This window comes from Nerophis ophidion, linkage group LG04 (genome assembly GCF_033978795.1).
Source record: "Nerophis ophidion isolate RoL-2023_Sa linkage group LG04, RoL_Noph_v1.0, whole genome shotgun sequence".
Lineage (NCBI taxonomy): Eukaryota > Metazoa > Chordata > Actinopteri > Syngnathiformes > Syngnathidae > Nerophis > Nerophis ophidion.
Window position 1 is genome coordinate 44,547,003 of NC_084614.1, and position 23,192 is coordinate 44,570,194.

General features: G+C 37.8%; 1 protein-coding gene across 1 annotated transcript in view; it reads right to left on the reverse strand.

Annotated features, from left to right (window-relative positions):
• The window catches only part of dgat2 (diacylglycerol O-acyltransferase 2), a 42,643-nt gene that overhangs the window by 3,844 nt on the left and 15,607 nt on the right, over window positions 1-23,192 (reverse strand). Inside the window, exons 5-7 of the mRNA XM_061898149.1 lie at window positions 17,206-17,410; window positions 14,000-14,174; window positions 6,634-6,836 (exon numbers count right to left, since the gene is read on the reverse strand). Coding sequence (XP_061754133.1) covers window positions 6,634-6,836; window positions 14,000-14,174; window positions 17,206-17,410 — 583 coding nt within the window. The remainder of the gene's footprint in view (window positions 1-6,633; window positions 6,837-13,999; window positions 14,175-17,205; window positions 17,411-23,192) is intronic.

Genomic DNA, 23,192 nt, shown 5'->3' on the forward strand with positions numbered 1-23,192 from the left:
TTTCCTGGCCCGCCTGCAGTATAAACCTGTCCCCCATCGACAATGTGTGGCGCATTATGAAGCGTAAAATACGACAGCGGAGACCCCGGACTGTTGAACGACTGAAGCTCTACATAAAACAAGAATGGGAAAGAATTCCACTTTCAAAGCTTCAAGAATTAGTTTCCTCAGTTCCCAAACGTTTATTGAGTGTTGTTAAAAGAAAACGTGATGTAACCCAGTGGTGAACATGCCCTTTCCCAACTACTTTGGCACGTGTTGCAGCCATGAAATTCTAAGTTATTATTTGCAAAAAAAATAAAAGTTTATGAGATTGAACATCAAATATCTTGTTTTTGTAATGCATTCAATTGAATGTGGGTTGAAAAGGATTTGTAAATCATTGTATTCCGTTTACATTGACATCTAACACAATTTCCCAACTCATATGGAAACAGGGTTTGTAGTTACTATGGTATTCTAATTAGTTACTATGGTCATCTAATTAGTTACTATGGTAATGTACGTCACAGCAGCTAAGACGAGGCACCAAGCAGTGTGGAAGCGTTTCCACAGACGCGGAAGGAGATTTTCACAACAAAGTTCAAAAGCTTAGTGATGTATCAGATATATCAGATTGTAGGTGGGTTTATTTTGTACCCTTTGCGTTCATATTTCACTGTTTGTTGAATTTTTGTTGTGTTTCACTTGATTTTAAAATGTGTCAATCGAAAGGGGGTGTGACGTTCATTTTTGTCAATATGCAGTGTTTTATCATTTATATTTGTTTCAACAGCCGCTGAATATATATATATATATATATATATATATATATATATATATATATATATATATATATATATATATATACAGATTATGGTTTAAAATATGATGTGAAATATAATGCAAAGAGTGTCATCATGATATGCAGAACTAGAGAAGACAAGGATCTCTCTTGTCCGTCATTCTATCCGTCAGGACAGGTGCTGAGTGTGTGTCATAAAACTAAGTATCTGGAGCACATCATTACTGATCTATTGGGTGATGATGATGAGCAGACAGCGGCTTATGCTATATGCCCAAGCCAACATGCTGAGAAAGAAATTTTATTATTGTACAAATGATGTAAAGATCAACTTATTCAGAGCCTATTGCACTCCATTGTATACTGCCCCCCTGTGGGTAAAGTATAAGCAGAAAAGCTTTCAGAAGCTACAGGTTGCTTATAATGATTGTATGAGGGTTTTCCTGGGAATTCCAAGAAGCGCCAGTGCAAGCCAGATGTTTGTTAGTGTTGGGGTGCCCACTTTCTCAGCGTTGCTACGCAACCTTATGTATAAGTTTATGTGTAGGGCATCTGAGTTTGAAAATGACAATCACTGTGTTAACGAACCCTGGCTACAGTTCTGTTAGATATTCATCTGGACTGTGGAACCATTGGCACACATATTTGTATGTTAGAAAGTGACATTTGGGCTTTATGTTTCTTTATATTGTTTTGTTTTTTAATGTTTTAGTGTTTTGTTTTTAATGTTTTGTATTGTGTTTTTTATATATTTAATGGATCTTAAGGTCTGCAATAAAGATTGATGATGATGATATAAAAATGTAAAATTCCATTACATTTTTAAGGCGGTTTGTCATAATGTTTTTAGCATTCTATCAGACATTATTGTGAGGTTTTGTATTAGTGTTCCTAAAAATAAATGTACCGGCCCCCAGACACATTTTTTTCTCTAAATGTCAAAATAATTGCCCAGGACCTGTATTGGCATGTATAAAAATGAGCTGGATTTTTAAAAAGAAGGAAACTGCTCTTCTAAATGTGTCCACTGGATGTCGCAATAGCAATTTTTGTGTTAATCTCCTGTGCATGAGTAACATGACTTCAGAGGGGGCGAGACTGGGTACACATAATATGGACGCACATAAATATGTTGAAATAGCATGTATGCTCTTTTAACTTTGTGTGTGATTCATGAAATACATGCAAGTCTAAATTCACCTATGTTGTTGTAGATGATCCTAATAAACCACATAATGTTAGTACGTCAGTTGAGGAAAATTAGTAAATTACATGAATAACATGATGTAATACATACCTGCAATACATTCTTATAACATGGTCACGACTGCCTAGTTTCTCCTATTTTTACTGTTATATTTTTATTGTTACTTTTTATTTTTATTGTTATATTTTTAATTTTATTTCCATTAACACCCCCATGATTTACTTTTCAAAATTTGTTCTCAATTCTGTACACTGCTGATGGAATTTTTATTTTCATCAGGGAACTCTGCTGAAGAAATCAATAAAGTACTATCTATCTATTTATCTAGATATTAGTATTTAATACATCTTCTGATAGATTCAAATGTTACACCAATGAGAGCATTTTAAAACTCTGTTTGACTGATGAACAATATCACATAATTTATTCAGAAAGTATAAATAACGACAAATGAAGATAGACTACTATGCACAGCAACCCGACCGAGTCATACCAAGAAATATAAAAATGGGACCCATTACCTCCCTGCTTGACACTCAGCATCAAGGGTTGGAATTGGGGTTTGAATCACCAAAAATGCTTACTGCTCCCCTCACCTCCCAGGGGGTGATCAAGGGTGATGGGTCAAATGCAAAAAATAATTTCACCACACGTGTAAAAAAAAAACACACAACCAATTATGATTTGTATTTTTTCAGATTTCGAAAACAATCTGAAGTTGTCTTTATTTTTAAGTTATCATGACATGATTTTAACAGTCCGGCCCACTTGGGAATACCGCATTTCCTTGAATTGCCGCAAGGCATATAGTATGCGCCTGCCTTGAATTACTGCCAGGTCAAACTCGCTTCGCAACATATTTAGCGCATGCTTAGTATTACCGCCTGGTCAAACTCGTGACGTCACGAGTGACACTTCCCCTGTCATCATTTTAAAAATGGAGGAGGCTGATTTCAATACCGGTAATTTGAAATCGCATAAAGGGAAGAAGATTAACAGCTATTCAGTAGGATTTAAGATCCAAACTTACATCACATTCAACTTTTTACAGCATGCCTTTGGTAAGTGCCGGAGTGAGAAGAGGTTTTAAAATAATTAGTACATGCTTACTTTTACCGCATGCCTTTGGTAATCGCAGGAGTGAGAAGAGGTTTTAAATTAATTGGCGCCCCGGCGGCAATTCAAGGGAAATACGGTATATTTTCCTCTATGTGGCCCCTGGACTAAAATGAGTTTGACACCCCTGATATAGTGTAATAATACATCACTATATCAATGCACTGCTTTTATGTGTATTTTTTGTGGATGGACTTTTTTTTAAGCACTAATGTGGAGGAATATGCATTTTTGAATGTTCTTTTTCGTTTGTTCCTGCTTGAAGCGTTCTATTTTCCTGACAGTCTGTAAATGCGTTGTGACAGTTGAGCGTGGGGAAAATAGAGAAGGAAAGACTGCTTATGAGAGAGAAGTGCTTTGCTGTGGTTGTTGTTTTAATATAGTGATCCTTTCAACATTTAGACAAAAAATAGATTTCATGTACACACAGAAACAGCAGAATTTAGGAGATTTGTGACTTCAGTCAGGATGTTGGTAGATGAGGGCAATTTCCGGGAGTCTTACGCAGAATTTTTAAGAGCAAACAGTTCCTAAATTTGCAGTTTTAGTTTTAAAATACCTGCTCAGTGGCCTTGTGGCTAGAGTGTCCACCCTGAGACTGGAAGGTCGTGAGTTCAAACTCCGGCCGAGTCATACAAAAGACTATAAAAATGGGACCCATTGCCTACCTGCTTGGCACTCAGCACATCAAGGGTTGGAATTGGGGGTTGAATCACCATAAATGATTCCCAGGCACGGCCACCCCTGACTGCTCACTGCTCCCCTCACCTCCCAGGCAGTGAACAAGTGGATGGGTCAAATGCAGAGGGTAATTTCACCACACCTAGTGTGTGTGTGACTATCAGTGGGACTTTAACTTTAAAAGACTGTATGTTTATCAACAGCTCCAAATTTGAATGAACATTTAAATCAGGCTAAACATTCTAAATAATAGGGCTGTCTTCGATGAAGGATTGTCATAGTCACATCTGATACGAGAGATTTTGGTTAAAACATTTTTTGTGAGTTAATCAGCATCTCCTTAAATAATTACATGATTCCGATATCATTTTCAACTTCAAAAGGGCTAAAACACTCAAATTAACAAGTAATATGGTAGAGTTTCAGGAGGTAGTCAGATCTCGGTACTTGTCGCAATGTCCGACAATTCGACTGCAAGGTTGTTGGTCAAATCAGAGTCCTGCAAATGGAATCATTGACTATTCTACAACACCCCTGCTACACATTATTAGATTATTTCGACTCTTTTTCCGTTAGGTATTATTTCTTATCAGATTCTTGCTTTTCATTTCCCATTTCCTGCTTTGCAGAATGAATAATTAGCACTTGAGATGCAGTGTTTGCTAATTGCTGGATTGTGATTGTGATTTCTGCTATGCTGCGTGCGTTTTTGGATCTTGTAGTCATTGCAAATGTTTGCTGGATGCTTCCCGTTGCATCCCAAGTTTTGTTCTTGCTTGGCACATTTCTTTGTCGATGTTGTGCTTTTAGGGAATGTGCCTTCTTGTTTTTAGTTGATACTTTAATTTTTGAACTTTGTTTTAATAAAGACTTCTTCTGAACGTACCGGCAAATATTTAATGGCATTCTGTGGCAATGTACAGCACGTCGTGACATTGGCATGGTACTTAAACCGTTGCTAAAACCTTGTAAATCACATTTTCTTTGACAGTTACATCAATGTTCTTGAATATGTTATGACATTAGCCATGCTTCCATCAATGTTTTAACAGACAGAGGTGTCTGGTCATGATGCATGACATCAACAAATGGAACCGGATTGAATAAAATAATTTGTTTCAGCCGTTAACAATATTTTTTGGAAAGCTCAAATAAATATCTGTAAAACTCAATTGTGTTTCTGAATTGTACTGTCGTGATACAGAAGTAGAAGTCTGGGGCTAAGGTCATAGAGAAGTTTTTAAGTGCCAAAATTATGACTAAAGTAGTGAAACTGTATTTCCATTTGCCCTTTCATTTTATTGACATTTTAGTTAAGAAACATTCTCTTTTATTTTGGTTTATTTTAGCACAAAACAATTGTATGTAAATACATTTTTTGTCAGCCCTGTGTTAAGGTGGCGATTTGTCCAGGGTGTAAGCCGCCTTCCGCAAAAGGGACAAGCAGTAAAATTATGGAATAGATTAAGCAAATAATTAAAAAAATTTACTAAAATGATCCACTTTTAGAAACAACGGTTAAAAAAGTACAAAAAGAAGGAATCTGATTAAACTCTTGAAACTTGTGGAAAAAGGAGAAAAATCTTATCCATCTCTTAAAGGATTAAGAATCACTTTCATTTTTTGTTGGATCAGTCGTTTTACTGCCATGTTACAGGCACTATCAGGTAGGTAAATAAACTATTACAAATTCTATGTACAGTAAACATCCTATTTCAAAAAGTACTGGTATATACTGTGTCTGCGGCTTATAGTCCAGTGTGGTTAATATATATGTATATATACTGTATACATATATATATATACTGTATACATATGTATATATACACCGGGTATATATATATATTTGGAGATGATTTAATTTTCCAGCATGATCTGGCACCTGTCCACAGTGCCAAAACCAGCAGTAACTGGTGTACTGACCATGGCATTACTGTCCTCCATTGGCCTGCCAACTCCCCTGACCTGAACCCCATAGAGAATTTGTGGGGTATTGTGAAAAAGAAGCTAAAAGACACCAGACCCAATAATGCAAATGAGCTGAAGGCCGCTATTGCAGCATACCTGGGCATCCATAACACCTCAGTAATGCCACAGGCCGATTGCCTCCATACCACGCCCAATTGATGCAGTAATTCGTGCAAAAAGATTCCCAACCAAGTACTGAGTGCATTAATTGACATTTTCAAATGTTTGATTTTGTTTTGCTGTTATAAATCTTTATTTTTTTACTTGGTCTGAGGAAATATTCAATTTTTTTGAGATAGGATTTTTGAGTTTTCTTAAGCTGTATGCCATAATCAGCAATATTAAAATAATAAAAGTCTAGCAATATTTCAGTTGATGTGTAATGAATCCAAAATGTATGACATTTTCATGTTTTTAGTTGCATTACAGAAAATAAAAGGACTTTATCACAATATTAAATTTTTCTGAGACATACACACACACACACACACACACATATACATATATATATACATACATACATACATACATACATACATACATACATACATACATATATATATATATATATATATATATATATATATATATATATATATATATATATATATATATATATATATATATATATACATATTTTTTGTCCTAAAATTTGGTGGGTGCGGCATACATTCCAATGCAGCTCATAATCCGGAAAATACAATAATTTTTGAATATAATTAAGATTACTAACTCAGCGTTGATATCTGAGTGGGTTCCATGCTGCTGTACAGTGGAAAACCTTGGGCTCCGAGATCAAAAGGTTACCAATCCCTGATTTAAAGCACTGTGAGAGCACTATAGTATTCCATGTCCATGCTTATAAAGCGAAACGTACCTATGGTCGTGATTGGTTTGCCGTATGGCACGATACCCCAGGAGTCGCCAAAGAAGAGGCCACAGCCGTGGAAAAGGCACGGAGCAAAGCCCAATAGCTTCTGTAATTTCTTCTGGAGACCTCTCCAGTAGGTCCCTTCCTCCAGGATCACCTGCTTGTAGGCATCATTCTCCCCAAAGGAATACACCGGAACCAAGTCAGACCTGAGGCCAAAAAGAGAATTGTATGCAGTATTAAATATTTCACAAATACAATATTTTTGGAACACATACGCATTCTGCGTCCAGATGATGGTGTTGTTATGGCTTTCACCAAACAAAACGTGATGAACGTGATGCTTGGTTGTAATCCTCAAAGAAAACTGTTCTCCTTGTGAAAGCACAAAAAGCTTTGTGTGTTTTCCAGCAGATTAAGTCAAAGTGTTTAACTTACATACTTGGGCCTTTTCTATTTATGCAATGCTTATCAAGATTTATGTAACCGTTACTTTGAGCACATCCAAATATATACCTAATCTAGTGGTTCTAAAACTTTTTTTCAAATACCACCTCAGAAAACACTAAAACACGCTATCCAAGTACCCTATTTGACTGAGAACAGAAAAAGAATTGAATAGCTAATACACTGGAAGCAATTCCAGTGTTAATGTCGTTGACTAATATTTTTTGTCTTAGTTATCCTCAACAACTTATTTTCCCCTGACGAAATATGACGATAATTATTTAAAACAAATACACGACTAAAATGATGACACAATTCACTGACATTTTAGTCAACTAATAAAAACCAAACTGAAATGTTGACAGAAACAAACTCAAATCAAATGTACCGTACTTTTCGGAATATTAGTCGCTCCGGAGTATAAGTCGCACCGGCCGAAAAGGCATAATAAAGAAGGAAAAAAACATATAAGTCGCACTGGAGTATAAATGGCATTTTTTGGGGAAATGTATTTGATAAAACCCAACACCAAAAATAGACATTTGAAAGGCAATTTAAAATAAATAAAGAATAGGCTGAATAAGTGTACGTTATATGACGCATAAATAACCAACTGAGAAGGTGCCTGTTATGTTAACGTAACATATTATGGTAAGAGTCATTCAAATAACTATAACATATAGAACATGCTATTCGTTTACCAAACAATCTGTCACTCCTAATTGCTAAATCCCATGAAATCTTATACGTCTAGTCTCTTACGTGAATGAGATAAAAAATATTGATATTTTACGGTAATGTGTTAATAATTTCACACATAAGTCGCTCCTGAGTACAAGTCACACCCCTGGCCAAACCATGAAAAAAACTGACTTATAGTCCGAAAAATACGGTAACTCTGTCTTGTGGGTGGATGGAAAAAGTTGGGAATATATCTGAACACAGCTCTTTAAAGTTAAAGTACCAATGATTTTCACACACACACTAGGTGTGGCAAAATTATTCTCTGCATTTAACCAATCACCCTTGATCATACACTGGGGAGAAGTGAGCAGCAGCGGTGGCCGCGCCCGGGAATTTTGGGTGATTTAACCCCCAATTCAAACCCTTGATGCTGAGTGTCAAGCAGGGAGGTAATGGGTCCCATTTTTATAGTCTTTGGTATGACTCGGCCGGGGTTTGAACTCACAACCTTTAACAGCATACATATGAAAGGGGGTTAGTTACAAAGGAGAGCTATTCAGAAAAGTTTCTTTGTGAGATAAGGAAGTTGGAGTTCTCAACGCCAAAACAAAAAATGGATGGATTTATAACAACAGGTTCCACATCGTAATAAGTGCACACCTTGGACAAAGTGAAGAGGACACATTTAATTTTTGATGCTGGGATATCTCCAGCAGGCAGGTCATCGTGACATTTTCACAACTGTAAGTTAAGGCTTTTTTACAAAAAAACTTGAGTATTTTTTTTCTGCCTCAATTAATTGTACGTTTGATGGTAAATCTAAAAGTCATGACAACTTTTAGGTGGTCCAAAGTGCTTACTTCACACCATGGCCGGTTTGAGGCAAGCATATATGGGGGGCAGTCAGATATTGAGTGTACACCATACGTCATCACACTCCAGCATGTTTTTGACCTGTGCTGTCTCAGCAGTAACATTTACTTCTTTATCTCTTTTTTTCACCAAAAATGCTTTGCTCTGGTAAAATACAGCACTATGTCATCAGTTTCTGATTTATTAAATTGTGTAACAGTGTTAAATATTGCTATTTTGTAGTGGTCTTTCTTGAACTATTTGGAACAAAAGATATAAATAACTAAAAACTTGTCGAAAAATAAACAAGTGATTCAATTATAATTAAAGATTTCTACACATAGAAGTAATCATCAACTTAAAGTGCCTTCTTTGGGGATTGTAATAGAGATCCATCTGGATTCATCAACTTAATTCCAAACATTTCTTCACAAAATAAGAAATCTTTAACATCAATATTTATGGAACATGTCCACAAAAAATCTAGCTGTCAATACTGAATTTTGCATTGTTGCATTTATTTTCACAATTTATGAACTTACATTCACATTTTGAGTATTATTCAATAAATATACTTATAAAGGATTTTTTAATTGTTGCTATTTTTAGAATAAAAAAAAAAAATCTCACATACCCCTTGGCATACCATCAATTACCCCCAGGGGTACACGTACCCTCATTTGAGAACCACTGCCCTAGACAAGTCTCCACCTCATCGCAGGGCCAATACAGATAGACAGACAACATTTACACTCACATTCACACACTAGGGCCCATTTAGTGTTGCCAATCAACCTAACCCCAGGTGCATGTCTTTGGAGGTGGGAGGAAGCCGAAGTACCCGGAGGGAACCCACGCAGTCACGGGGAGAACATGCAAACCCCACACAGAAAGATCCCGAGCCCGGGATTGAACCCAGAACTACTTAGGGCCTTTGTATTGTGAGGCAAATGCACTAACCTCTGTTCCACCGTGCTGGCCCTATTTATTTATTTGAGGCGGACATTTATTAACAAATGCAAAGCTCCAGCCTCCCTCCCGCAAACCTCCCACAACTCAAAGAGGGACAAGTGGTAGAAAAATGGATGAACATTTTCCCCACAACATTATGTATATAGGTTGTATTCCATCATGTGACTTTTGAATGGAAGAAAACAAAGTGGTGGACCAGCAAACCAATATGGCTATTGTGCTACAATCATAGTGCTGTTACGGCGGGGTCAAATTTTAATGCGCGGATCGTTTCCCCAAGATGCAGATTGAACTCCTGAGGCAGTGTGCTGGTAGGACTGATTTAATTACCATAAACCAGTCAGGAAATACAACTCAAAAGTAAAGCATGCCGATAGCATGGGAAGCTATGGCGAAGCTTAGTACAACAACAGGAATCACAAAGGTATTCAATGTAACTTGTTGAATGAACAAACAAGACAGCCAGCTCGAGTATTGCAAAAGGCAGGAATAAATAGCTCACTGATTAGTGCCCGGGAGCAGGTGAGCGTCCCAAACACTAATCAGAGTCAGGTGAAAATAATTAGCACCCATGGCAACTAAGAAACACACCCAGGGGTGCCGAAAACAGAACAAAGGGAGTCAAACTAAAATTAAATATGATCCGGGCAATGGATCATGACAAGTGCGAACTATCCGAGTATGCAAGGGGCCAAGATCTTTTCATTAAAAGCATATACTAGTTAAAAATCAAACTATTAAATGAAATTAATCCCGATACGTTAAAAAAACAAAAAAACACTTTCTATAGGGCTTTCTGTCAAGTGATCCCAAGGATTAGTGGTCGGGTCGCGTTCTCAGACATGATGAAACATAGATGAAAACTTGGAAACTTCATTGTGTGGCTGGGTCAAGGAAATTGGTATCAAAAACATCTCTGATAAATCATGCATGTTTTTTTTCTCTGGGAAGGTTGCATTTAATGATTTAACTTTGCGTCTACAGCTATGTTTGTTGCATGTGCCATGTAGAAATATGCATGTTTTTCCCTGTCTTTATACAGCGTGTCAGAGTGACAAAGAACACTGCAAACAATGGAATTTACAAGTTGTTATGTCGTCGAGAAAAAATTTTTGCCTAAAAAAAGGCAACTTTTATGCAAATACTTAAACGCTGCACTGAAATATGTCATTTTAGGCCTCACCAATCACTCTTTTCTAACCTGTTGCAATTTATTCAAAAGAAACAAAAACACTTACATTTTGTTTCATTATTATTACGAATAAACAATGTGTTTGAAACATAGCTGACAAAAAAAGAATAGGCCCAGAAATTAGATAAAAAACAATTGATTAGTTTTTGGTGGTGATGTTCACCTATGATATCTTAAATTTATGTTACCGGGCTCAACTTGTGTGTGTATGTATGCAAACAGCCACACCTACGCCAATAGAGATAAAGAGAGTGGATAACTGACATTTCATTTTAATCCACTACAGAGAGCTCAAAAAGTTATGGGCAGATTTTGATGAAGCTTTAAGGACATTTCAGATATAGAATAAGGAACTTGGTTACATTATGGAACTTATCTGCAGCACAATTAGGATGGCGTGGCCCAGTGGGGAGAGTGGCCGTGCGCAACCGCCTAGTACCAACCTCGTCACGTCCGTTGTGTCCTGAGCAAGACACTTCACCCTTGCTCCTGATGGGTGCTGGTTCGCGCCTTGCATGGCAGCTCCCTCCATCAGTGTGTGAATGTGTGTGTGAATGGGTAAATGTGGAAGTAGTGTCAAAGCGCTTTGAGTACCTTGAAAGTAGAAAAGTACAACCCATTTATCATTTTATTCATAATCTGGATTCAGGACTTTACAATTGGTAGTTGGCCGAGGTCTGCGCTCAATGAATGCTTTTCTAGTTGTATTTTTGTTTTCGTTTGATCTGAGAATTGTAGTTGGTATAAATTGGCTATATATTTATTTAATGTTTGATACATTTTTTAAAGCTTTTGACACAAAAGCTTTATAATTTTATTGTTTAAATTTTTTCCCTACAATACCCTAATCGAACTGAACCGTGATCTTAAACCTGAGGTTACGTACCAAACTGTTACACCTCTAATAATATGGACCGATAAATACCAATAACCCATGTATGGATTCTTTCAAGGGAACTAATTCTTCAAAAGTGTTTTGTTTTTTTATTTTGTCAGTCAGTTTTAAACTTTGTGACAAAAAGGTTTTATCATTCTTTGTACTTTTTGTAAATCTTCCTAACTTCCAGTTAAGTTTTCCACCCTGATATTATAATAATCCCAGTCTGGCAGTCCAAATATCAGAAAGGCTCTCTGTGTTTCCTTAACATGTGGGTTCATTGAGGTTGTAACATTTACCAAGCTGTTATGTGCTGATTTCTGCATAACTTCGTGTTTTTTTTTTTTTTTTTTTACAAGCTGCAATCGTCTTTAGAAAAGGGGAAACTGCTGATAATCCTCAATGATATTTGAACCCAATCAGGGTTGTTTGCTTTCTCCAGGGGGCCAACCGTGATGTCAAATGTTTATATCGTTACATCATTAGTTCAGTTGCCACCAGGTGTTTTACACGTACACTTGGTCAGATTTAAGATAGTAATAACACTTGTTTTAACGAGTATTTAATCCTTTGCTACTCTACATAGATATTGTTGTGTTTAAAACAATTTTTTTTTTACAATTGGTTGTCGTAGGAGCTAGCTAACACGGCTTATCTAGAGCTTGTAAACTCCGATATCAGACTTGCAGTAAGTAGACTTCACCACGATTTATGACATTTCACATTTCTTTAGACAACTAATCTTCTTTAAGAGTTTACATTCGCCATGTTATGAGTGTGGTTTTTACTGTATTTAAAATTGCTTGTCAAAACAAGCGGGCTAGCAATGTTAGACTGGAAGCAAAGTTAAAGTTAGAGTACCACTGGTAGTCACAAAGACACTAGTTGTGGTGAAATTACCCTCTGCATTTGACCCATACCTTTGTTCCACCCCCTGGGAGGTGAGGCGAGCAGAGAGCAGCAGCGGCGGCAGCGCTCTGTAATTATTTTGTGGATTTAACCCACAATTCCAACCCTTGTTGCGGAGTGCCAAGCAGGGAGGTAACGAGTCCCATTTTTATAGTCTTTGGTATGACTCGGTCGGGGTATGAACTCACAACCTTTGACACTCTAACCCAGCGGTTCTCAAATGGGGGTACGCGTACGCCTGGGGGTACTTCAAGGTATGCCAAGGGGTACGTGAGATTTTTTTTAAATATTCTAAAAATAGCAGCAATTCAAAAATCCTATTTAAATATATGTATTGAATAATACCTCAATAAAACATGAATGTAAGTTCATAAACTGTGAAAAGAAATGCAACAATGCAGTATTCATTTTTGTGGACAAGTTCCATAAATATTGATGTTAAAGATTTCTTTTTTTGTGAAAAAATGTTTGGAATTAAGTTCATGAATCCAGATGGATCTCTATTACAATCACCAAAGAGGGCACTTTAAGTTGATGATTACTTCTATGTGTAGAAATCTTTCTTTAGAATTGAATATTTTTTTGTTATTTTTATATCTTTCTTTCCCAAATAGTTCAAGAAAAACCACTACAAATGAGCAATATTTTCCACTGTTATACAATTTGATAAATCAGAAACTGAGGACATAGTGCTGTATTTTACTTCTTTATCTCTTTTTTTCAACCAAAAATGCTTTGCTCTGATTAGGGAAATTTCACAGGGGGTACATCACTGAAAAGAGGTTGAGAACCACTGCTCTAACCCCAAGACCACTGAGCAAGTCAGCTAGCCACGGAGTTTTACTACAATTTTTATTTTCATGATTATTATATATATTATTTTCATAATCAATATAGACTGCTGATCTACTTTTTATACATACATTAGCAATGTTTTGAAATGTGTTTTACTTTAAAATTGTAATCATAATGAGCTCTGTAGCTAGCTAACAAAAACTACATTGTTGTCAGACTAGCAGCAAACATATTTCACAAAAATTGACTACATTTCATGAAACCCGGGAAATGAGTGGCGTCTCGTTTCATAGGGCATATTTTCCACCGCTATGCCTTTGCCTTCGGTTTTCGAGGGCCAAAATAGGCATACAGCCAAAGTAATACTTCCCTTAAAGTACTTGCTGCCTTAACTAACACTTGCAAATTATTAGAAATATACTTGTCCACACCAAATAACACACAACAACTCATACATTATTATCTCAATTGATAGGCGTGTACTGACTTTTGTTCCTTAGTGAAACTATCTTAATTGGACCAAATTACTTGCGGTCATGTGACTTGTGAGGGTTACAAGGCTTTGGGTGTGAAAAAGGACGAGGTGTGACTATTTGATCCAAAATGATTCATGTCAAATGATTACCATTTGAATGTTTGCTCACCCTTTCTGTAGGGCCATTCTCACGAAGCCTTTCCGGTTTTTCAAGATGACAGAGTTCATTCCCGGTGCACAGCGTAAGGACTCCGCCGCACCTCCCACCACGATGACCACAGCGTTTCCTGTACCGTTACGCGTCAGCAGGTAGTCGATGGAGTTCCTGTTCACTGGACAGATACCTGAGCAGATAGAAAACACGAAAAAAAATTAAGAATTGAACCCTAATATTCAGGATAAAAATGGTCCAAAAGTCCACATGAATTAAGAATTTGGATTAAAAAAAACAAAAACAAATTAAAGTTAAAGTACCAGTGATTGTCACACACACACACACACACACTCACACTAAATGTGGCAAAACTATTCTCTGCATTTGACCCATCACCGTTGATCACCACTTGGGAGGTGAGGGGAGCAGTGGGCAGCAGCGGTGGCCGCGCCCATGAATAATTTTTGGTGATTTATCCCCCAATTCCAACCTTTGATGCTAAGTGCCAAGCAGGGAGGTAATGGGTCCCATTTTTATAGTCTTTGGTATGACTCGGCCGGGGTTTGAACTCACAACCTAGCGATCTTGGGGCGGACACTTTAACCACTAGGCCACTGAGTAGGTTAAAAGCATTCAGTGATCTCACTCATCTTCTCGTCAGCTGCAACAAATGATTACCTTGATAGTCGATTAGTCAAAAATTATCTTAACGATTAGTTGATTATTTGGATACTAAAACGGACACATATTTAATGGCTCTAATTTTTCCATCAACTTTTAAATGCAGCTTAAGTTATTTTAGGCATCTGCTTACTAACAAAGATGACTGATTCATTCATAAATATTTGTTATACACTAACTCACAGGCAAAAAGGCAAAAGACGGGCAAATTGCTAAAAAACAATTACAGTATTTTTCGGATTATATGTCACATTTTTTTCATAGTTTGGCCAGGGGTGCTACATTTCCTGAGGAGCGACTTATGTGTGAAATTATTAACACATTAATGTAAAATAGCTCATTCACGTAAGAGACTAGACGTATAAGATTTCATGGGATTTAGCGATTAGGAGTGACAGATTGTTTGGTAAACATATAGCATGTTCTATATGTTATAGTTATTTGAATGACTCTTACCATAATATGTTACGTTAACATACCAGGCACCTTCTCAGTTGGTTATTTATGCGTCATATAACGTACACTTATTCAGGCTGTTGCTCACTATTCTTTATTAATTTTAAATTGTATTTCAAATGTCTAGTCTTGGTGTTGGGTTTTATCAAATACATTTCCCCCAAAAATGCGACTTATACTCTAGTGCGACTTATATATGTTTTTTTCCTTCTTTATTATGCATTTTTGGCAGGTGCGACTTATACTCCTGAGCGACTTATAGTGCGAAAAATACGGGGACCTTGTTTATGCATTAAAAACAGTTAAAATAGCAGCAATGAAAACAGACAACAAAACACAAAATCTAACTTCCTCAAAATTAAAAGCTTTATGTGATGTTTAAAACGCTGCACACTGGTATATTAACTATTGATTAACTCTTGGCACTTTTAACACTCTAATAGACTCAATGTGCAGACTTATAATTGTTAATTAAATCTAACAATGTTGTCTATTTAATAGACTGTATGTTTAATCTTATGATACTTCCGCATTGATGCCTGTCTGTGTGTGTGTGTGTGCGTGTGTGTGTGTGTGTTGAGCTTAAAGACCACACCAATGCACATATATATCCTGGATGAAAACCAATGTTTCCCATCCAACCTGATGGAGCTGGAGAGGTGCTGCATAGACGAATGGGCAAAAATTGCCCAAAGAAAGGTGTCAAACTTGTGGCATCATATTCAAAAAGACTTGAGGCTGTAATTGCTGCCAAAGGGGCATCAAAAAAGTATTGAGCTAAGGGTCTGATTACTTATTTATGTACATGTGATTTGAGTTTTTTTTTTTTTTTTATTTGCAAACATGTCTACATTTCTGTCATTTTCTGTCAAAATAGGGTCCCGAGTACGTTAATGAGAAATAAAATGAACTTTCTTTGATTTAAGCAAATTGGTGCAAATGGGGCGGCACGGCAAAACAGGGGTTAGTGCATGTGCCTCACAATACGAAGGTCTGAGTAGTCCTGAGTTTCATCCCGAGTTTAGGACCTTTCTGTGTGGAGTTTGCATGTTCTCCCCGTGAATGCGTGGGTTTCCTCCGGGTACTCCGGCTTCCTCCCACCTCCAAAGACATGCACCTGGGGATAGGTCAGGGGTCTGCAACCTGCGGCTCTAGAGCCGCACATGCGGCTGTTTAGCGCTGCTCTACTGGTTCCCTGGAGCTTTTTCAAAAATTTATGAAAATATAAAAAGATGGGGAGGAGGGAAACTATATTTTTGTTTTAATAGGGTTCTGTAGGAGCACAACATGACACAATCCTCCCTAATTGTTAGAAATCCCACTGTGTATATTAAACAAGATTCTCTGATGAGTCTTTGGCGAGAGCCATTTTTTCCTAATTTTGGCGGTCCTTGAACTCACCCTAGTTTTTTTTACATGTATAACTTTCTTCAACATGCCAGAGAAATACATATTTTATGCCACTTCTTTGTCTCGTTTTGTCCACCAAACATTTTATACTGTGTATGAATGCACAACGGTGGGACAGGTTGATTGGCCCTAGTGTGTGAATGTGAGTGTGAATGTTGTCTGTCTATCTGTGCTGGCCCTGTGATGAGGTGGCGACTTGTCCAGGGTGTACACCACCTTCCGCCCATTTGCAGCTGAGGTAGGCTCCAGCACCCCCCGCGACCCGAAAGGGACAAGCGGTAGAAGATGGATTGTTGGAAGGGTGCAAAGAAACAAAAAGTGAAAACTATAACGGTGTATGAATACTTTCCGTACCCACTGTAAATTCACTAGACACACTTGTACCAAAATATTACTTTCAGTGGAACCCCCCCCCCCAAAAAAAAACACAAAAAGCCTGTTTGACAATCAAATTTGACTCTCTGACCCACCCAGAAAGGGTGACCCGCTGTAACCTCAAAGTGAATGTACAGTATATTGACTGTATCTCCATCTGGAGAACAAATCAGCAAGCAAGTAAACAGAAGCCATTTTAGTGGTACAAAAGGACAAAGGTCGGTCGTCTCACAGAAACAATTATCAGCATTATCACGTTTGAACCTCGTACAGGAACACAGCTCCTCCGATGCACTCACCTCCAGACATCAAGTAGTCTCGTAGAACAGGCATCCGGAAGTTTCCTGCTAAAGTTGCCAGGGACGGCTTGATGCCTGGAAACTTCTTGGAAAAGCCCGTGGCCTCGGTGCCAAAATTGCAGAAAGCCCCGAAACAGAAAATGCCATGTGGATGGTAGCCAAATATGTAGTTCCGGTTAGGCAGCAAGTTGTGGGTTTTAATTAGCTAGGGAACAAATAGGACAAGAATTCAGCAGTGAGACACGTTTCCAGAAAGGAGTGCATTATGTGGCTATTCAAAATCTATTGATGGCTGTAAATACTAAAAAAAAAAAAAAACTGTTTTTCTAACTCAAAACATTTTTTGTGTGCATGGATGATGTTGATATTAAAGTATATATTCAGATGGTGGCTGTAGATCTGAAAAGGTACACATCTTTGCTCATGGATCTGAGTTTTATCAGTAGACAAATAAATACTTGTACTTCTGGATAGGCAAGTATTAGCTTTCAAACGCTGCTACCGTAATTTTGTTTTATGAAATGACTCATGATATACGCTGCTCTCATACTGTTTGCTTGTTTCTACATTTGCCCGTTTGAGTCTGTGTTTACCGTCCATTATGTTTCCTGGTTACGAATGTGTTTCCTTAAATTATTTTAAAACTTAATTTTGGTCCGAAAATACGATACACAAACTACAAATTTCAATTTCAAAATACACCTCAACGGAACTTATATTAGTCTTAAGGAGTGTCGCAATACAACGTTTTCACTTCCGATGCCGAAGCAAACTATAACCTGCTGCACAAGAATGTACAACAATTCTTCTCAACAAAAGAGGAGAAATATAACTTTAGAGGAAAATATAATTTTAAAAAATTGGATGCTTGTACAGCACTTAAAACCCTTAGTATATCAGTATGTAGAATTAAATTATGGAATGGATTAACCAAATAAATCACAGAAGCACTAATATGATTCAGTTTAAGTGACTGTCCAAACTACAAGAATACAGAACAATAATTTAACCCTTTTTTTAGTTATTTTTTTTAATTTTCTAATTGAGACAAATATTATTTATGTATTTGTTTACTTACTATGGTATATTATTTGTTTATTACTTATTTGTTCATTGTTACAGACAACAAAGAAATAGGATAAATTGCTATGGTATGAAAAGGGGTAATATTAAATAAGCTCTGCTTCTTCCTACTTCTTTTCGGACGTGCTGTAATGAAACAACTGGAAATATGTGATGAATTACATTGTATCGTATGCATGTTCGAAATAAACAAACTGAACGGAACTGATATTGGAGTCTTGAGTATTGGGCAATAGCTATATTCATCCGAAACAATATCTGCAGGAATCATATATACTTATATTATTTTGTAGTGTGGAATGTTAGAAAATGTTTGATCAAGTGAAATGAGTAAAACGGAGAACAACGTTAGGTATGAAAAACACTAACCTATTTATTGTTATCCATCTGAAATGGACTTATCCTATTTTTAGGGGTGAAGGGAAGTGGTAATTGTTTTTTGGTGACACTCAGAGACCACGATAATTCATTAAAGTTAAGCTCAGGATGCAGTAAGTTGAATAATGCGGACACATTTGTTACTGGATACTTTCTAGTATGTATCTGCCTTGGAGAGTTTGTATTTTGAGAGTTTGTGTTTGTATTGACAAATGTGCTGTTTAAGACAGCATTATTGTTCAATGAAGGAAACCTATGTATGACTAGTTTGTGTGCTTAGCTGTTGTGTAGCTGCAAACTCCTAGTAGCCTATAACCGACCAGGTTTACTTTTTGTAAATGACTCGACTAAAATACAAGACAATATTAACCTTGTGAGCTTATTGAAGGACATTTAGACATTTAAACTTTGCTGGTATGTAAACCTGCTGAATAGCTTTGTCAAGCTTTTAATCACAGATAATAAATTAGAGAGTTTACATGCGAGCCCACATGATCTTTTTGCAGGTATCGGACAGATATCTGTTGATTATCAATACTGGATTGGATCGGGTCGTAATAAATGGTGAAAAAAATGTTTGCCTGTGACAGTCTGAGAATAAGAATCGCATTTGTGTCAAAACATTGTTTGCAATTTACCGAACTCAAAAGGGTCATGAATCAGATTTAATAAAAACAATTTGTTTGACAGCACTGTTATAAATTCAAACGGGGCATAGCAGTTACCATAGCAACACACTGGGTGTGTATGGTGTAAAAATAGGACATCCTTATCAAATTAGCAAGTCTAAAAGGAAATTCATAAAATAATGAGCCAGTATTATTTATCTAAAAGCTCCTTTTAAACTTAACAGGTGTTTTTATTTGACATCAAGTAAAAAAACAAACACCTATTCCGTAACCCATCTGAGTGTGTGCACAAAGCTCCATCAGGAGCTCAAACAACAGTTGCATAACCATATTAGCAAATGAGCTCATATTCAAGATTCCCCCTAACTCACAAGAAGCCATGGCGACCTGCAGTTAATTGTGCTCCAATGTGTTCTCTACCATTTTCTGCCTGACTTGAACTCATTAAGGGGCTAAGTGGTGGTCATGTGACACAGTGTAACGCATGTTTGACGTGAGTTTAGGGTAGAACATCACGATACAAGGTTTTTATATTGGTCGACACTGACAATTCTTAACATTTATGACCTACCGAAAATAAGGACCAGGAGAAAAATTCCTTAAATGTCAACATTTGTATTTAAAATACATTTTTCTGATTTTAATCCTCTCAGCTATCAAGGCAAAGGAAATGAAATGTCACCACATAATAAAGGTAAATCATTGTTATTATTCATTATCAATAGTGCTATTTCTACTCCTCCTTTTAGTGTAATAATGTTCCTTGTCATTTCTGTATTATTATTTATTTCACAAACTGCTTCTTTGCTATCACTTTTACTATCATATTTGTATACATCCTACTTGCTGATGTTGCTCTATTATTGTTGTTTTTGTTTCTCTGTCTCATCCCCCAGCTTGTCCCCACAATTTCCCCCTCTGTCTTCCTTTTTTTCCCCTCTTTCTATTCCCTCCTGCTCGAGCCAGGCTGCACCAAATGATAATGTGAATAAATTTAAAAAAGTCCATCCATCCATCTTGTTCCGCTTATCCGAGTTCGGGTCGCGGGGGCAGCAGCCTAAGCAGGGAAGCCCAGACTTTCTTCTCCCCAGCCACTTCGTCTAGCTCTTCCCGGGGGATCCCGAGGCATTCCCAGGCCAGCCGGGAGACATAGTCTTCCCAACGTGTCCTGGGTCTTCCCCGTGGCCTCCTACTGGTTGGACGTGCCCTAAACATCTCTCTAGGGAGGCGTTCGGGTGGCATCCTGACCAGATGCCTGAGCCACCTCAACTGGCTCCTCTCGATGTGGAGGAGCAGCGGCTTTATTTTGAGCTCCTCTCGGATGGCAGAGCTTCTTACCCTATCTCTAAGGGAGAGCCCCGCCACCCGGCGGAGAAAACTAATTTCGGCCGCTTGTACCCGTGATCTTATCCTTTCAGTCATAACCCAAAGCTCATGACCATAAGTGAGGATGGGAACGTATATCGACCGGTAAATTGAGAGCTTTGCCTTCCGGCTCAGCTCCTTCTTCACCACAACGGATTGGTACAACGTCCGCACCGAGCCGCCTGTCGATCTCACGATCCACTTTTCCCTCACTCGTGAACGAGACTCCCAGGTACTTAAACTCCTCCACTTTGGGCAGGGTCTCCTCCCCAACCTGGAGATGGCACTCCACCATTTTCCGGGCGAGAACCATGGACTCGGACTTGGAGGTGCTGATTCTCATCCCAATCGCTTCACACTCGGCTGCGAACCGATCCAGTGAGAGCTGAAGATCCCGGCCAGATGAAGCCATCAGGACCACATCATCTGCAAAAAGCAGAGACCTAATCCCGCGGCCACCAAACCAGGAACCCTCAACGCCTTGACTGCGCCTAGAAATTCTGTCCATAAAAATTATGAACAGAATCGGTGACAAAAGGACAGCCTTGGAAGAGTCCAACCCTCACTGGAAATGTGTCCGACTTACTGCCGGCAATGCGGACCAAGCTCTGACACTGTTCGTACAGGGAGCGGACCACCACTATAAGACAGTCCGATACCCCATACTCTCTGAGCACTCCCCACAGGACTTCCCAATTCTGGATTGCACAACGTAAACGATTCGATTCGTATTCGAATCACTTTTTTCCCACACTCCTAACTGATATTGTTGGTAACACTTTAGTTTGGGGGGGAACATATTCACCATTAATTATTGCTTATAAACATGCACATTAGTAACCCATTGGCTCTTAATGAGTCATTATTAAGTACTTATTAATGCCTTATTCTGCATGGCCTTATTATACAACCAGCACAACCCTAACCCTAACCCTCTAACCATAACTCTAACCAAATAACTCTATATTAAGTCTTTGTTATTTAGAATATCTTCTGCTAGGGTCCAAATAACTCCTAATTAAGTCATTGTTACTTATATGTTCCCCATATTATAAGTGATACCAAATTGTTTTATCGCCCAGCCCTAGTTTGAAGTATTTTTAGGATGGTGTATTCAACCATCTTTTAACTGTAAAGGGCTGTTGAGGTTAAAATCACCTTGTTGTCATGGTGATTTGATTCGATGGCTAGATTAGTGATTGTTGCTGCAAATAAAGCAGAAACATTATGGAGTTCTGCTTCAAGTGCTTACTAAGACCTTCATGTAAGAGTTTTCATAACAGTCACACTCCTGAGTTCATCTTAACGATGCTTAGGACTTTGTCCTGTTGGCCTCCAGCTCATGGTAAAAAAAAACTGTCACTTGTTCACAATTGATAATGATTACTAATTGATTACCCTGCAGAAATATTCTGGTGAAGTCATAACGTGAAAAACAAAAAGCCGAGTGTGTGCAAGAGATGGTTGTTCAACTGCAGAGCTCTTCTTGCAATGATGACTAACAAGAAGGGATCACAACTGGGGCACACACAGCTGTGCAACAACAAAGTAAAATCAATGTGATGGACAAAGTTCAGCATGACTTTAAATCTGACTCTTTGCTCAATACAAAGATAGTGTGATTAAAGCCAAGGTAACGTAAAAAAAAAAACTAACAAAAAAAAAAACACAAAATCTTGAATCGGGTGGACTTTTAAAGCATTATGAACAGGTAAAAATGTGTTATAAGACAAAACACTAACAACAGAGGGTCATTCTGGTAAAAAGACCACTTTTAACTTGGGTTGTGGCGAGCGATCAGCATCGGCTGATTTTCAACAAAAAAAGTACTTGATCAGCCATTGCGGCTTAAAGCCCTTTAAAGGCGATCACAAAAGCCAAGTCTGTCTGGCCGACAAGCGACAGGCAGCCAATTGTGTCTCCATACACAGTGTGGAGCCAATCCCCTCAACTAACAATAATCTTCTCCATCACAGAAAATACACTGCACTTCTTAGTATCTTAAGTACAATTATCACGGCAGGACGTTACACACCGGAATGCATACCAGACGCAGGCATGCTAATAGTTACCATATTTATCAGACTATAAGTCACAGTTTTTTTTTCATATTTTGGCCGGGGGTGCGACATATACTCCGGAGCGACTTATGTGTGAAATTATTAACACAGTGCCGTAAAATATCAAATAATATTATTTATCTCATTCGCGGAAGAGACAAAGAAAAAGTCAGCAATCGTCACACACACGTCAGCAATCGTCACATACATGTCAACCAATAAGAATTTGGCGGGGGAGGGTCATGGCAGAAGTGCATTGTGGGTCATGGAATGCTAACTGCTATATGCTACTGCCATAGCTATTAAAATGGATAATTTCATCGTTGGCGGTAACTTATAAAAACTGAGAAAGGCTGAACAAAAATGGCACCGAAAAGGAAATCATGTACTGCAGATTACAAGCTGGATGTAATGAAATATGCAGCAGAAAACGACAAGAGGAAGCGGCGCATACCTTTGGAGTTGGCAGAGT